Source organism: Dendrobates tinctorius, unplaced genomic scaffold, assembly GCF_039654945.1.
Source record: "Dendrobates tinctorius isolate UK_male_01 unplaced genomic scaffold, ASM3965494v1 ptg000058l, whole genome shotgun sequence".
Lineage (NCBI taxonomy): Eukaryota > Metazoa > Chordata > Amphibia > Anura > Dendrobatidae > Dendrobates > Dendrobates tinctorius.
In genome coordinates this window covers 23,469,282-23,484,241 of record NW_027361726.1, presented here as the reverse complement: position 1 = coordinate 23,484,241, position 14,960 = coordinate 23,469,282, and the positions used below count along the sequence as shown (strand labels likewise).

Below are 14,960 nucleotides of genomic sequence, written 5' to 3'. Positions count from 1 at the left end.
GTAGGTCTCCTGCAGTATTTGCAGCGGCTGTGGTGTAATTCTACTGAAGATTCATCAGAGAAATCCACCTTCTGCCACTTTTCCAGCGTCCATCTGTTTAGCAGGCTGTGGGACTTTGCACATGCCACACAGTTTTTTATTTGCCTTTTGTTTAGTGCTGGCTTCTGGGCACTGATTCGACCATGGAGGCCATTTTGAGACAGAATCGTACAATCAGTTCTAGTTGACACAGGGACTTGAGGTGACCAGGCCTGTTGGGGCTCTGCTTCATTGGAAGAGGGGCTTGCTTTGGATTTTCTAACCAACAAGTTCCTCCTGTGCAGTTGTCTTGCGGGGTCTGCCGGACCTGGGCTTGCCAAACACATCTCCAGTCTCTTCGAATCTTTTTTAAATCTTTGTACTTGATGCTGAGACACATTAAAGGTGCCAGCCACCTCTGCAGTGGATCTGGTCTTCAGCCTCTTGATAATCCAGACTTTGGTCACAGGGTGGATTTTTGGCATGTTTTCAGAGCTCAAGTTGCAGCTCAAGTGAAGGTCTGGGGTGCTGGGTTTCTTTTTATACACACACACTAATTAACCGATCATTTACTGAGCACAGGTGAGGATGTAAACTAGGATTGGGTTCATTATATGACCAGGCGTCAAAACTTTTGTCTTGGCAAAATCTGACCCTTCTGTGTCCATTAAATGATAATAATTCTGCATTGATGCCAATTTATTTTCTGAACCTAAACCACATTTCTGAGGGTTTCAGCTTTCAAAAGAATAATTTATACAACCAATGGATGAATTTAACATCAGGTTATAAGCTTTTATTTACATAACATGGATAAGCAACATAACTTCTGTCAGGGAGTGGAGATCAGTAGCGACATCACTGAGAATGCCTCCTATCCATCACTAGAGATCAGCAGTGACATCACTGAGAATGCGTGACATCACTGAGAATGCCTCCTATCCATCACTAGAGATCAGAGGTGACATCACTGAGAATGCCTCCTATCACTAGAGATCAGCGGTGACATCACTGAGAATGCCTCCTATCCATCACTAGAGATCAGCAGTGACATCACTGAGAATGCCTCCTATCCATCACTAGAGATCAGCAGTGACATCACTGAGAATGCGGTGACATCACTGAGAATGCCTCCTATCCATCACTAGAGATCAGCGGTGACAGCACAGAGAATGCCTCCTATCCATCAATAGATATCAGCGGTGACATCACTGAGAATGCCTCCTATCCATCACTAGAGATCAGAGGTGACATCACTGAGAATGCCTCCTATCCATCACTAGAGATCAGCAGTGACATCACTGAGAATGCCTCCTATCCATCACTAGAGATCAGCAGTGACATCACTGAGAATGCGGTGACATCACTGAGAATGCCTCCTATCCATCACTAGAGATCAGCGGTGACAGCACAGAGAATGCCTCCTATCCATCAATAGATATCAGCGGTGACATCACTGAGAATGCCTCCTATCCATCACTAGAGATCAGAGGTGACATCACTGAGAATGCCTCCTATCCATCACTAGAGATCAGCGGTGACATCACTGAGAATGCCTCCTATCCATCACTAGAGATCAGCGGTGACATCACTGAGAATGTCTCCTATCCATCACTAGACATCAGCGGTGACATCACTGAGAATGCCTCCTATCCATTACTAGAGATCAGCGGTGACATCACTGAGAATGCCTCCTATCCATCACTAGAGATCAGCGGTGACATCACTGAGAATGCCTCCTATATATATCACTAGAGATCAGCGGTGACATCACTGAGAATACCTCCTATTCATCACTAGAGGAATGCTGTTTTAAACCATAGACGGCCGTGTAAGTTACTTACCTCATCTGATAGAAACTCCTTACTGAGACCGAAGTCCGTTAGGACCACGTGGCCGCTGGAGTCCAGGAGGATATTTTCGAGTTTGATATCCCGGTATATTATCCCCAGCTGAAAGGAAAGCATATTCTCATATTGGTGACACATCTGATGACAGCGGAGGACTGGACAGAAAAGGAGCTACAGATAATTCAGGCATCTGGCACATAAACAGAAATAAATCCTCCGGAGAAGAATGTGCACAGCACCACTGGGATTCTGTCTTGTCCAGAAAGTTTGCTACAATGTATCAGGAGTAATATACTCTGCTCAAAAAATAAAGGGAACACTTTTAAACAACAGAATGTAACACCAAGTCAATCACACTTCTGTGAAATCATCCTGTCCAATTATGAACAACACTGATTGTAAATCAATTTCTCCGGCTGTTTTGCAAATGGAACAGACAACAGTTAGAAATGATACGCAATTAGCAAAGCATCCCCTATAAAGGAGTGGTTCTGCAGGGGGTGACCACAGACCACTTCTCTGTCCTCAACCTCTTTGGCTGTTGTTTTGGTCACTTTTGCATTTTGTCATTGCTCTCACACCTAGAGGTAAAAGTAACATGAGGCGGTGTCTACAAACAAAGTAGTTGCTCAGGTAGTGCAGCTCATCCAGGATGGCACATCAATGCAAGCTGTGGCCAGAATGGTAGCTGTGTCTACCAGCACAGTGTCCGGAGCATGAAGCAGATACCAGGAGAGAGGCCAGTACACCAGGAGACGTGGAGGGGGCCATAGGAGGGCAACATCCAGCAGCAGGACCACTACCTCCTCCTTTCTGCAAGGAGAAACCGGAGGAGCAGTGCCAGATCCGTGCAAAATATCCTCCAGCAGGCCACTAACATCCATGCGTTTGCTCAAACTGTCAGAACCAGACTCCATGAGGGTGGTATGAGGGCCCGAAGTCCACAAGTGGGTGTTGTGCTTACAGATTGGCAGATTCAACAATGGCACCCTGCGCTCTTCACGGATGAGAGCACGTTCACATTGAACAGGTGACAGAAGAGAGAGTATGGAGATGCCATGGAGAACGTTCTGCTGCCTGAGACATCCTCCAGAATTACCGGTTTGGCAGTGGGTCAGTAATGGTGTGGGGAGGCATTTCTTTGGAGGGCCGCACAGCTGTCCATGTACTAGCCAGATGTACCCTGACTGCTATTAGGTACCGGGATGAGAGCCTCAAACCCATTGTGAGACCATATGTTATTGCACTGGGCCCTGGGTTTCATCTGATGCATGACAATTGTAGGCCTCATGTGGCTGATATGTGTCACCAGTTGCTGTATGATAAAGTCACTGATGCTATGGACTGGCCTGCTCGTTCCTCAGATGTGAATCCAATCGAGCATATCTGGGACATCATGTCTCGTTCCATCCACCAATGACTGTCCAGAAGTTGACTGATGCTTTAATCCAGGTCTGGGAGGAGATCTCTCAGAAAAAGGAGATTTTTGTGTACTCACCATAAAATCTCTTTCTCTTAGCCTTTAATTGGGGGACACAGAACCGTGGGTGTTATGCTGCTGTCCACTAGGAGCCGACACTATGCATAATCTGAAAAAGATTAACTTTGGCTCCTCCTCTGCAGTATACACCCCTGGACGGCATCAGCCTTCTCCAGTTTTGTGCAAAAGCATTAGGAGGAATATACCAGAAACATAACCATGCCTGTAAGAAGGCTACTATAAACGAGCTCAAACAACAATATGAGAACGCAACCGTAACAACGGCCCGGAAGGGCAACAGGGTGAGAGCTGTGTCCCCCAATTAAAGGCTAAGAGAAAGATTTTACGGTGAGTACACAAAAATCTCCTTTACTCTGTCGCCTAATTGGGGGACACAGAACCGTGGGACGTCCCAAAGCAGTCCCTGGGTGGAAAGCAGTGGACAAATATTGTGCTGACAGTCCCCTAGATTTGGGGTACTGCCAGCTGCAGGACCCGTCTACCCAGGCTCGCAACCGCTGAGGACTGGGTATGCACTCTGTAGTGTTTTGTAAATGTGTGCAGGCTAGTCCAAGTGGCTGCCTTACACACTTGATGTGCCGAGGCTTGATGCCGAATGGCCCAAGAGGCCTCTACCGCCTGCGTAGAGTGTTCCGTGATACCGTCCGTAAGAGGAGAATTGTTAAGGCGGTAAGCCTCTTGTATGGTGGACTAGATCCACCTAGCAAGGGTGGCTTTGGAAGCCGGAAGGCCCTTGCGAACGCCTTCTGGAAGAATGAAAAGTGAATCAGACTTCTGGAAGGGAGCAGTCCTAGACACGTAAATATGCAATGCCCTGAGACAAGGTCAAGCGTATGCAGAGCCTTCTCCACTCTATGAAGGGAACCGGGCAAAGAGATGGTAGTGAGATTTCCTCATTGAGGTGGAAGCTGGACACCACCTTCGGAAGGAAGGATGGGACTGTACGGAGAACCACCTTGTCCTGATGGAAAACCAGGAAGGGTTGTCTGTAGGAAAGTGCTGAAAGTTCGGACACCCTGCGTAGCGAGGTGATTGCCACCAGAAAAACCACGTTCTGTGATAGAAGGCGGAGTGAGACTTCCTTAAGGGGTTCGAAAGGAGGTGTCTGCAATGCAGTCAAGACCAGGTTGAGGTCCCACGTATCCAATGGATGTTTATAGGGGGGAACCAATCGGGAAACCCCCTGGAGAAAAGTCCTCACTTGCGGCTTGTTAGCAATACGCCTCTGAAAGAGCACTGAAAGCGCTGACACCTGGCTCTTAAGCGAGCCCAGGGACAGTCTGGCGTCCAGGCCTGACTGAAAGAAACCGAGAACCTTTGGAAGAGAGTAGGGAAGTGGGACCTGTCTGCGGGATTCGCACCATGTGAAGAAAACCTTCCAGGTACGATAGTAAATCCTGGCTGAAGCTGGATTTCGAGCCCTGATCATGGTTTTTACGACATCCGGTGAAAAACCTGCTTGGGTCAAAACCCAGGTCTCAATGGCCATGCCGTCAAATTGAGAGCCCCTGAGTTCTGGTGGAAGAACGGGCCTTGTGACAGAAGGTCGGGACATGTGGGGAGATGCCAGGGGGCGTCTGCTGTGAGTTGCACGACATCGGCGTACCATGTATGCCTGGGCCAGTCTGGGGCGATCAGGATGGTGGGAACTCCCTCTTGTTTGATCTTTCTCAGGACTCTGGAGATCAGGGGGAGGGGTGGAAAAATGTACAGAAGCTGGAACTGAGTCCAGTCCTGAACCAGGGCATCTGCTCTGAGCGATCGCGCGTCCTGGCCATGAAATTGGGAACCTTGGCATTGAGATGGGATGCCATCAGATCCACGTCCGGGGTCCCCCAGCGATGGCAGATCTGATGAAAATCTTCGGGATGGAGAGACCACTCCCCCGAGTCCATTCCTTGTCTGCTGTGATAGTCGGCTTCCCAGTTGTCCACACCCGGAATGTGGACCGCAGAGAGTACCGACCTCGCATTCTCCGCCCAGTGTAGGATACGTGTTACTTTGTTCATCGCCTGGATGCTGTGTGTCCCGCCTTGAAGGTTCACGTATGCCACCGCCGTGGCATTGTCCGACTGTTCTCTGATATGAGAGTCTGCCAGCAAGTGATGAAAAGCTTTCAATGCCAGGAAGATGGCCCGAATTTCCAGGATGTTGATGGGCATGTTCGCTTCCATTGGTGACCACTTGCCTTGCGCTCTGTGATGTAGGTACACCGCGCCCCAACCCGTAAGGCTGGCGTCGCTGGTCAAAACCTCCCATTGACCGGAGAGAAAGGATTTTCCCATTGCAAGCGAGGTTGGCTTGAACCACCAGTGCAGGGATCTCCTGGTTTTCGACGATAACCGGAATTCCCTGTCGAGGGAGAACGGATTCCTGTCCCAGGACTTGAGGATGGCCATTTGAAGGGGTCTGAGGTGAAACTGGGCAAATGGTACCGCCTCCATTGCTGCTGCCATCCTGCCAAGTACTCTCATGACGTACCGGAGAGATCGGGGGAACTTGCGGAGGAGAGTGCGAACTCCTAAACGGAGGGTCAGTGCCTTGTCCCTGGGGAGGATCACCAGACCCCTGGAGGTGTCAAATAGCATTCCCAGGAAGGCCAGAGACTGACTCGGGGTAGTTGAGGACTTCTGTAAATTGACTAACCATCCCAGGCGACTCAGAGTGTCGATTGTGATTGAGACGCTGACCTCGCAGTCCTTGAAGGTGGGGGCCTTGATGAGAAGGTCGTCTAGGTATGGAACGACTACTATGCCTCTGGAGTGTAGCACGTCCATGGTGGCTGCCATGACCTTTGTAAATGTTCTGGGAGCCGTGGCGAGACCGAACGGGAGGGCCACAAACTGGTAATGGTCTTGGTTGATTGCGAATCTTGAGAAATCTCTGATGGGCGGGAGCAATCGGTATATGCAGGTATGCGTCCTGTATGTCTATGGAGGCGAGATATTCTCCTTTTTCCATGGACACAACGATTGACCGGAGGGATTCCATGCGAAAGTGACAAACTCGAACATACTTGTTGAGTTGCTTGAGGTCTAGTATGTGTCGGACGCTGCCTCTTGGGCACCATGAACAGATTGGAATAGAACCCTCGGAAGCGTTCGTCTGCTGGAACCGGTACTATGACTCCTGCTTGCAGGAGGGAAGAAACCGCTTGATGGAAGGCTCGAGTTTGAGTGGAGGTTTTGGACGAACGGAGAGAAAGAACCTGTGCGGTGGGCTGGTAGTAAACTCTATCTTGTATCCTGAAGACACTATTTCCTTGACCCACTTGTCTTCTGTAATAGGCAGCCAGACCTGCTGAAAGAGTAGCAGTCGTCCGCCTACGAGTAGGATGTCTTCCGGAGGGCATGAGTCATGATGAGGGGAAAGTCTGAGTTTTTCCTCCTTTGGATTTTGCCTGGCTTGCTTTTGACTGCCAGTTCCTGTCTGGCCTCTGTGCCGCCCGTGTGTTGTCTCTGCGGGGGGAGCGGTTATGATTTTGTGCTGGGCGCGAGACGGACCAGCCTGAAGAATTCCGAAAGGATCGGAAACTATATTGATTGCGTCTTTTAAACGTGCGTTTTGGTTTTAGTTGAGGGAGAGAAGTACTTCTACCCCCCGGTAGCATTGGATATCATTGTATCCAGCTTTTCACAGAAAAGATGCCCACTGAAGTACGGGAGATTTGTTAGGGACTTTTTTGAGGCCGCATCCGCCTTCCATTCTCAGCCAGAGAATACTCCGGATTGTGATGGCGTTTGATGCTATTCCCGCTACCCCTCTTGCAGAATCCAACGCTGCATGGACCATGTAATCTGCCACTACTGCAATTTGCACCGCCTGGTCCGCCATCTGAGGATTTGAAGCTTGGAGGCCCTGTTGCAATAGATTAGCCCAGGCCATAATGGCCTTGGCTGCCCAAACTGAAGCAAATGCGGGAGCCAGAGAGGCACCTGCCGCTTCGAAGATTGAACGAGCCATGCGTTCTACCTGTCTGTCTGCTGCGTCCTTGAGGGTTGAGCTGTCCGCCAGTGAGAGAAGTGTTTGTGCTACTAGCCTAGAGACTGGGGGGTCCACTTCAGGTGGATTTGCCCATTCTTTAGTGTCCTTCTGTGGGAAGGGGTACTTTGCTTCTAAGTATTTGCGATTGGCGAATTTTTTCTCAGGCTGCGAAAAATGCTTAGAAAGTATTTTTTGAAATTCTGGGTGATTAGGGAAGACCTTAGATGGTTTCTGAACACTCTCGAAGGAAATCTTGTGTTCTGGTGCTTCCGGGGTTGGATCAGAAATGTCCAGCACCCGAAGGCTGGAAGAGATTATATCCTCAACTAGCGCCGCATTGCTAGGGGGACAAGGGACCAGAGTGTTCTCTGTTTCGTTATCTGAGTTAGAATCACATATGCCCTCTGAGTCTTGCGCATCGCTAAGGAGTTCCCTAGCGGGCGAACTAGGGCGGAGGTGTTCTGTGGTCTGGGATCTTTGTGGAGATCCGCTTTGTCTTTCTCTATCAGGGGACGGTCTTGGTGACCTGGAGCCACTGTGTCTCTCCCTGGAGGGGGACGACCTAGTGATATGTGAAGACGCAGATTAACGCGACCCGTGGGTCCGCTTACGTCTCAAACTGTCAGAAGCGGCATGTCCCTGAGACCGAATGTCCCTTTGCTGGGTAACGTTCATAGCGGAGACATGACCCTGCAGAGCCTGCAGTAGTGTGGAGGTCAGGTTATCTATAGACTGTGCCACAGACCGCGACATCTGAGTCGCCCATTCCGGCGCAGCAGCTGCCGCAGAAGCGTTGGTAGGGACTTCTTGGGGTTCTGACCCAGCGTTTTGGGTACAGTCCCGGCAGTGCGGGTACGTGCTGCCGCTGGGAAGAGTGGCCTTGCAGGCTGTGCAGACAGCATAAAAGCAGTCTTGTCTGGTCCTTTTCCTTGAGCCCGACATAGTGCCTAGAGGCTGATTAGCAGAGGCCCTACAGGGGTATCTACGCAGAGGAAAAGGAATAGGGGAGCGTTATAGGTTATATGAACTCACAGCTGAGTACAGAAAAACCCAGCTGTGATCTTACCCCACCGGTGCGCCCCATAGGTCCAGCGCCGAAAAATCCCAGTCCTGTGCCCCCCCAGAGACCGCTGTGCTGCCTTCAGCTATGTCTTCAGGTGCAGCAAGATGGCCACCGGAATTCTGAGGTGGAGGGGGAAGGGGGCGGAGAGCTGAAAAGGGCGCGCGGAGCTATGTAAAAGCGCGCCCTTCCTGTCTCGATCCGCCCGTTCTATGACACTGCAGAGTGTCATTTTCGTCATCTGGGGGGCGGGAATAAGGCGGCGACTTCGGCTAGGCCGAAGTCGCGGCCTAAATTTGAGGTCTCATGCCCAGCAGGGCTCCAGGACGGCGCGGTTGCCCGTGGGGGGGGTTCGGATCTAACATCTAACCGAGACCCCCCCCCCGGAATGAAAAGGAAGGCTAGCGGTGGGGTCTGAACGCGCACTGGGCCCTGTGGAGGGTCCCTTTGGGGCGCTATGCAGCTGGTGCTGCTGCAGAGACAGGGCGCAGGGAGGCCGGTCTCTGACAAGTGCTATGCCTTGCTGCATCTCCCCCGGGCCCCACAGGAGCCCGCAGCTGGACTGGGGTCCCTGGGCTTGTAAGCGTCCGAATGGTGCCTGGTACAGGCCCTACCTGCGGTACCTCAACCTAATACCCCCAGAGCGGGATTAGGGAGGGTGCTGCCATCACCATCAGGGGGCTTCGTCGTCGGCTCAACCTCAACCCAGCTAAAAAGAACTGAGGAGGGAGGGGGGGTTCTCAACTTCGAACCAGTACCCGAGGGACTGGGGAAAGAGCGACATGGGGAATAGCCACCTCGACCTCAACCGGGTACCCCTAATAGGGGACCGAGGAGGGAGCCATGCCGGGAGTCTTACTGGAGACCCGCTTTGCTTCATCTGTAATCTGTTGGGAAAAAAAACAAAAAAAAAAAACTGGAGAAGGCTGACGCCGTCCAGGGGTGTATACTGCAGAGGAGGAGCCAAAGTTAATCTTTTTCAGTATTATGCATAGTGTCGCCTCCTAGTGGACAGCAGCATAACACCCACGGTTCTGTGTCCCCCAATTAGGCGACAGAGTAAACATCTTCCACCTCATCAGGACCATGCCCAGGAGTTGTAGAGAGGTCATACAGGTACGTGGAGGCCACACTTACTACTGTGCATCATTTCCTTGTCTTGAGGCATTTCCACTGAAGTTGGATCAGCCTGTAATTTGATTTTAAGTATCATTTCAAATCCAGACCTCAATGGGATATTAATTTTTATTTACACTGATCATTTTTATGTTTTACTCTTCTCAACATACTCCACTATGTAATGAATAAAGATTTGCAACTCAAACATTTCATTCAGTGATATCTAGGATGTGGGATTTTAGTGTTCCCTTTATTTTTTTGAACAGTGTAGATCTTGCGCACAGAGGATTGTCCAGATTGGATACAACTGTTAAACTATTGTTTTAGAGCAACTGTTCAATCTCCACATAGACAAGATCCCGTTCATTTACAGAAAGCAAATATAGAACTAAAACACAAAGTATAGTCGAAAGCTGCAGAACTTTTCATTAAGCAACGATTAAGCTTTATTAACATACAATCAGAGCCCCCCTTTAATGCTTGTGTTACCCTGATGTGCGCCCTGCAGCTGTAATAACAAAAGAATCCTGGGTCGTGTCCCCGTCATCCATTTCTCCTTCACATTTCATTCCTGGTTGCATTGTTTAGACTATATCCATCCAGCGCAACAGATAAACTACAGAAAGAAGGGGGACGAGGTCAAGCTCTGCTCCCGACTCCCTGACATGACTACAGCAATGCGAATATTAACGTTGCCTGCTGCAGGCGGACAGATACAATTGGGCTTTTGTGTGTGACTGTGTCAAAAGCTGCGAGAGGAAAGATATGGAGCTTTCCTAATCCACAGTTGGGCAATATTCTGAAGGCTTTCAATAATGACTTTCTACAAAATGTGCAATACAATAGTAATTGCAATACTTCAACGAATGCAAAATATGAGTTTGCCAGGACCAGTAAAGCGTTCAACACCACCTCACCAGCCCCTTGTGACCCCTGATCGAGGGTGCTCGAAGAAAACGTCTTGTTCTGCAGCTTCAGAGTATACTTTGTGGTAAAGTTTGTAGCCATTTTCAAGATCTCTGCTTACCCTCAGTGAATATTCTTTGAGCTGTGCTCATTGAAGACAGGAGAGATAATAAACCGCTTCTATCTTATCCCCAGGATCAGTGTCAAACAGCCGGGGACTGGACCTGCTCCTCCTACACAGACCTTTATTTGGTTACTCTCAGGACCAAGCAAAGAAAATTTATGGCACTTGGTCCTTATCAGGTAAGTGGTGTTGTCCGGCGCGGCTCACTTCTGCATCGTGAGGTGACAAGTACTAAAATTGTTGCACTCGCCCCAGTGGGTAAGTGGTGACGCAACATCACTTGCACCACTCATCTCCAATGTTGGAGTGAGCGACGCCGGACATCCCTTTAAGGGTCCACTCATACAGAGCTGACCAATCACAATTTCCATAAAATCACTGGAAAATTCTAAAACTTTGCAAAATAAAAAATGTATTATCACACAGCACGAATGTGCTGCAGAACTAGAGACATTGGCATAACAGGATTCCAGGAAAGCCGGGTGCCAACCCCTACTGCAGCTGCGATGGCGGCCATATTGGTTGCCAGCCAGCTTTCCCTGGAATAATGATCCCGTCCATTATACCAGGTGACAGGTAATGTACGATAAGTTTCCTTGTTATTTGTGTAGGCGTAGAAGGGATCCTGGACGTGGGATTATGTTTTAGGTGTCTGCATTTATGAGCTCTTAACAAGAGCGACATGAAAAACACAGAAATAATAAAACCGGTGTTTTGTCAGCCACTAAACCCCGGCAGAGTGCGCCACATCTACACCATTTTATAACCCCCGATTCCTTCCTAAGCCATCTATGGCTCCCACAAGCAAAAGAAGACGATAACACCAAGAAACGGCAGCAGGACTGACCTTGTGCAGGTGCTCGAGGGCGAGGACGATCTCTCCAATGTAGATCTGTACTTCACTCTCCGTGAATTTTTCCCTCTGGGATAAATGCGTAAAAAGCTCACCTCCATTAATGTAATCTGCAAAAAGAGAATTAAACAAACCAGAGACACAAATTAATAAAAAGGGAATGTTCAGTCTCCACTTTATCCAAAAGGAAAGTGTGGTTCTGCTGCCCACATCCACCACTAGAAAAAATCTACTCAAATATGTGTAGTACCTGTCTTGATTATTAACCTCTTCCCGACCGCCCACAGTAGATAAACGTTGGCGCTTGCTGGGCTTTGTGCAGCGCCGACGTTTATCTACTGTCGGCGGTTTTGTGCCCCCCGGGACCTCCACATACCTTACAACGCGGGGATCCCGGTGCACAATGCATGCTGGGACCCCCGACGCCATCGAGACCTGATTGGTTCAGGTCCTGATGACGTCAGCGTCACAGCAGCCAATGGGAGCGATCGCTGGGAAAGCTGCTTGTTTCCCGGCGATCTCCCTCATTGTAACGCGGCTTCTCCCTCTGATCTCACTGACAGATGATCAGAGGTGAAGCAGTGTTACTGTGTGAATAGATCGCTGCCTGGCACAGCTGATCGCTGCCTGGCACAGCTGTGCCAGGCAGCGATCTTGTCACACAGTAACGCTGCTTCACCTCTGATCATCTGTCATTGTGAGATCAGAGGAGAAGTCGCGTTATTATGTGCCAGGCAGCGATCTTGTCACATAGTAACGCTGCTTCACCTCTGATCATCTGTCAGTGTGAGATCAGAGGAGAAGTGGCGTTACTATGAGTCAGATCGCAGGGCAGCGATCTTGTCACAAAAATAAAAAAAAGTAAAGAAAAAAAAAAGCAGGTACACAGGTTAGGGCTAGGGCTAGGGTTAGGGTTAGGGCTAGGGCTAGGGCTGGGATTAAGGTTATGGGTGTGTTGGGGTTAGGTTTGTGGTTAGGGTTATGGTTAAGGCTGAGATTAGGGTTAGGGGTGTGTTGGGGTTACGGTTGGAATTAGAATTGGGGGTTTCCACTGTTTAGGTACATCAGGGGCTCTGTAAATGCAATATGACGCCCGCAGACCATTCCATCAAAGTCTGCATTTCAGAACGTCACTACTTCCCTTCCGAGCCCCACCGTGTGCCCAAACAGTAGTTTTCCTCCCACATATGGGGTACCAGCGTACTCAGGACAAATTGGACAACAACTCTTAGGGTCCAATTTCTCCTGTTACCCTTGTGAAAATAAAAATTGGGGGCTAAAAGATCATTTTTGTGGAAAAAAATGATTTTTTTTTATTTTCACGGCTCTACATTATAAACTTTAGTGAAGCACTTGGGGGTTCAAAGTGCTCACCACACATCTAGATAAGTCCCTTGGGGGAGTCTAATTTCCAAAATGGGGTCACTTTGGGGGGTTTCCACTGTTTAGGTACATCAGGGACTCTCCAAATGCGACATGGCATCCGATCTCAATTCCAGCCAATTCTGCATTGAAAAAGTCAAACGGCACTCCTTCCGTTCTGAGCTCTGCCGTGTGCTCAAACAGTGGTTTAGCCCCACATACGGGGTATTGGCGTATTCGGGAGAAATTGCACAAAAAATTGTGGTTCATTTTCTCTTTTTACACTTGTGAAAATAAAAAAAAATGGTTTTGAAGTAAAATGTTTGTGAAAAAAAGTTAAATGTTTATTTTTTCCTTCCATATTCCATTCATTCATGTGAAGCACCTGAAGGGTTAATAAACTTCTTGAATGTGGTTTTGAGTACATTGAGAGGTGCAGTTTTTAGAATGGTGTCACTTTTGGGTATTTTCTGTCATATTGACCCCCCAAACTCACTTCAAATGTGAGGTGGTCCCTAAAAAAAATGGTGTTGCAAATTTTGTTGTAAAAATGAGAAATCGCTGGTCAACTTTTAACCCTTATAACTTCATAAAAAAAAAAATTATGTTTCCAAAATTGTGCAGATGTAAAGTAGACATGTGGGAAATGTTATTTATTAACTATTTTGTGCGATATCACTCTCTGATTTAAGGGCATAAAAATTAAAAGTTTGAAAATTGCAAAATTTTCTAAATTTTCGCCAAATTTAGATTTTTTTAACAAATAAGCGCAGCTCATATCTAAAAATTTTTACCACCATCATGAAGTACAATATGTCATGAGAAAACAAAGTCAGAATCAGTAGGATCCGTTGAAGCGTTCTAGAGTTATGACCTCATAAAGTGACACTGGTCAGAATTGAAAAAATTGGCCCGGTCACGAAGGCAAAAACAGGCTCGGGTGTGAAGGGGTTAAGAGCACTAACTTGCCATCCATTGTTCATCAGCATTTTGCCAGCACTAGAGGTGCTGGACGTTTCTTTCCCTCACTTCCCAGCATGCATATTGCTTTTGCTAATATTCCAGTGGCTTGTCTACCATGAATGGAAAGTCTGCCTGTTATATCTGTATGCAGTTTGGCAAAAGTAGACAAAAACCTGCCACAACTCCGTGTATAGAGACACACACCTGTCCCCACTCTCTGTAAAGAGACCAAGACCCGTCTCCAAAACCTACAGAGAAGTCAAAGAACCGTCACCTCTACCCAAACAGAAACAAAGAATCTCCCCCGTTCTATGTACACAGACAAAAACCAGCCCCGCTTCCCGAATGGAAATGAAGACCGGCTCCCTGTATAAAGACCTATCCCACACTAACAAGAGAGAAACAAAGAACCGCCTCCGCTCACCATATAGAGACATAGACCCGACCCTGCTTACCATACAGAGCCAAAGACCTGCCTACGCTCACCATAAAGAGACACATACCGATCCCCGCTTGCCATACAGAGACAAAGACCGGTCCCCGCTCAGCATACAAAGACCGGTCCCCCTCACCATACAGAGACAAAGACTGGTCCCCCTCACCATACAGAGACAAAGATTGGCCCCCCTCACCATACAGAGACAAAGACTGGTCCCCCTCACCAAACAGCGACAAAGACTGGTGCCCCTCACCATACAGAGACAAAGACTGGTCCTCCTCACCATACAGAGACAAAGATTGGTCCCCATCACTAAACAGCGACAAAGAGTGGTCCCCCTCACCATACAGAGACAAAGACTGGTCCCCCTCACCATACAGAGACAAAGACTGGTCCCCCTCACCATACAGAGACAAAGATTGGTCCCCCTCACCAAACAGCGACAAAGACTGGTCCCCCTCACCATACAGAGACAAGATTGGTCCCCCTCACCATACAGAGACAAGATTGGTCCCCCTCACCATACAGAGACAAGATTGGTCCCCTTCACCATACAGAGACAAAGACTGGTCCCCCTCATCATACAGAGACAAAGATTGGTCCCCCTCACCATACAGAGACAAATACCGGTCCCCCTCACCAAACAGCGACAAAGACTGGTCCCCCTCACCATACAGAGACAAGATTAGTCCCCCTCACCAAACAGAGACAAGGGGGACCAGTCTTTACCATACAGAGACAAAGACTGGTCCCCCTCACCATACAGAGACAAAGACTGGTC

The 14,960-nt window shown here is 48.7% G+C and overlaps 1 protein-coding gene across 2 annotated transcripts in view; it reads right to left on the bottom strand.

The window, feature by feature from the left end:
* RPS6KA5 (ribosomal protein S6 kinase A5) overlaps positions 1–14,960 on the bottom strand; it is a 70,053-nt gene that overhangs the window by 40,245 nt on the left and 14,848 nt on the right. For both annotated transcript variants that reach the window (XM_073578177.1, XM_073578176.1), the window contains exons 4-5: positions 11,410–11,525; positions 1,863–1,970 (exon numbers count right to left, since the gene is read on the bottom strand). In XM_073578177.1, the coding sequence (XP_073434278.1) occupies positions 1,863–1,970; positions 11,410–11,525 (224 nt within the window). The remainder of the gene's footprint in view (positions 1–1,862; positions 1,971–11,409; positions 11,526–14,960) is intronic.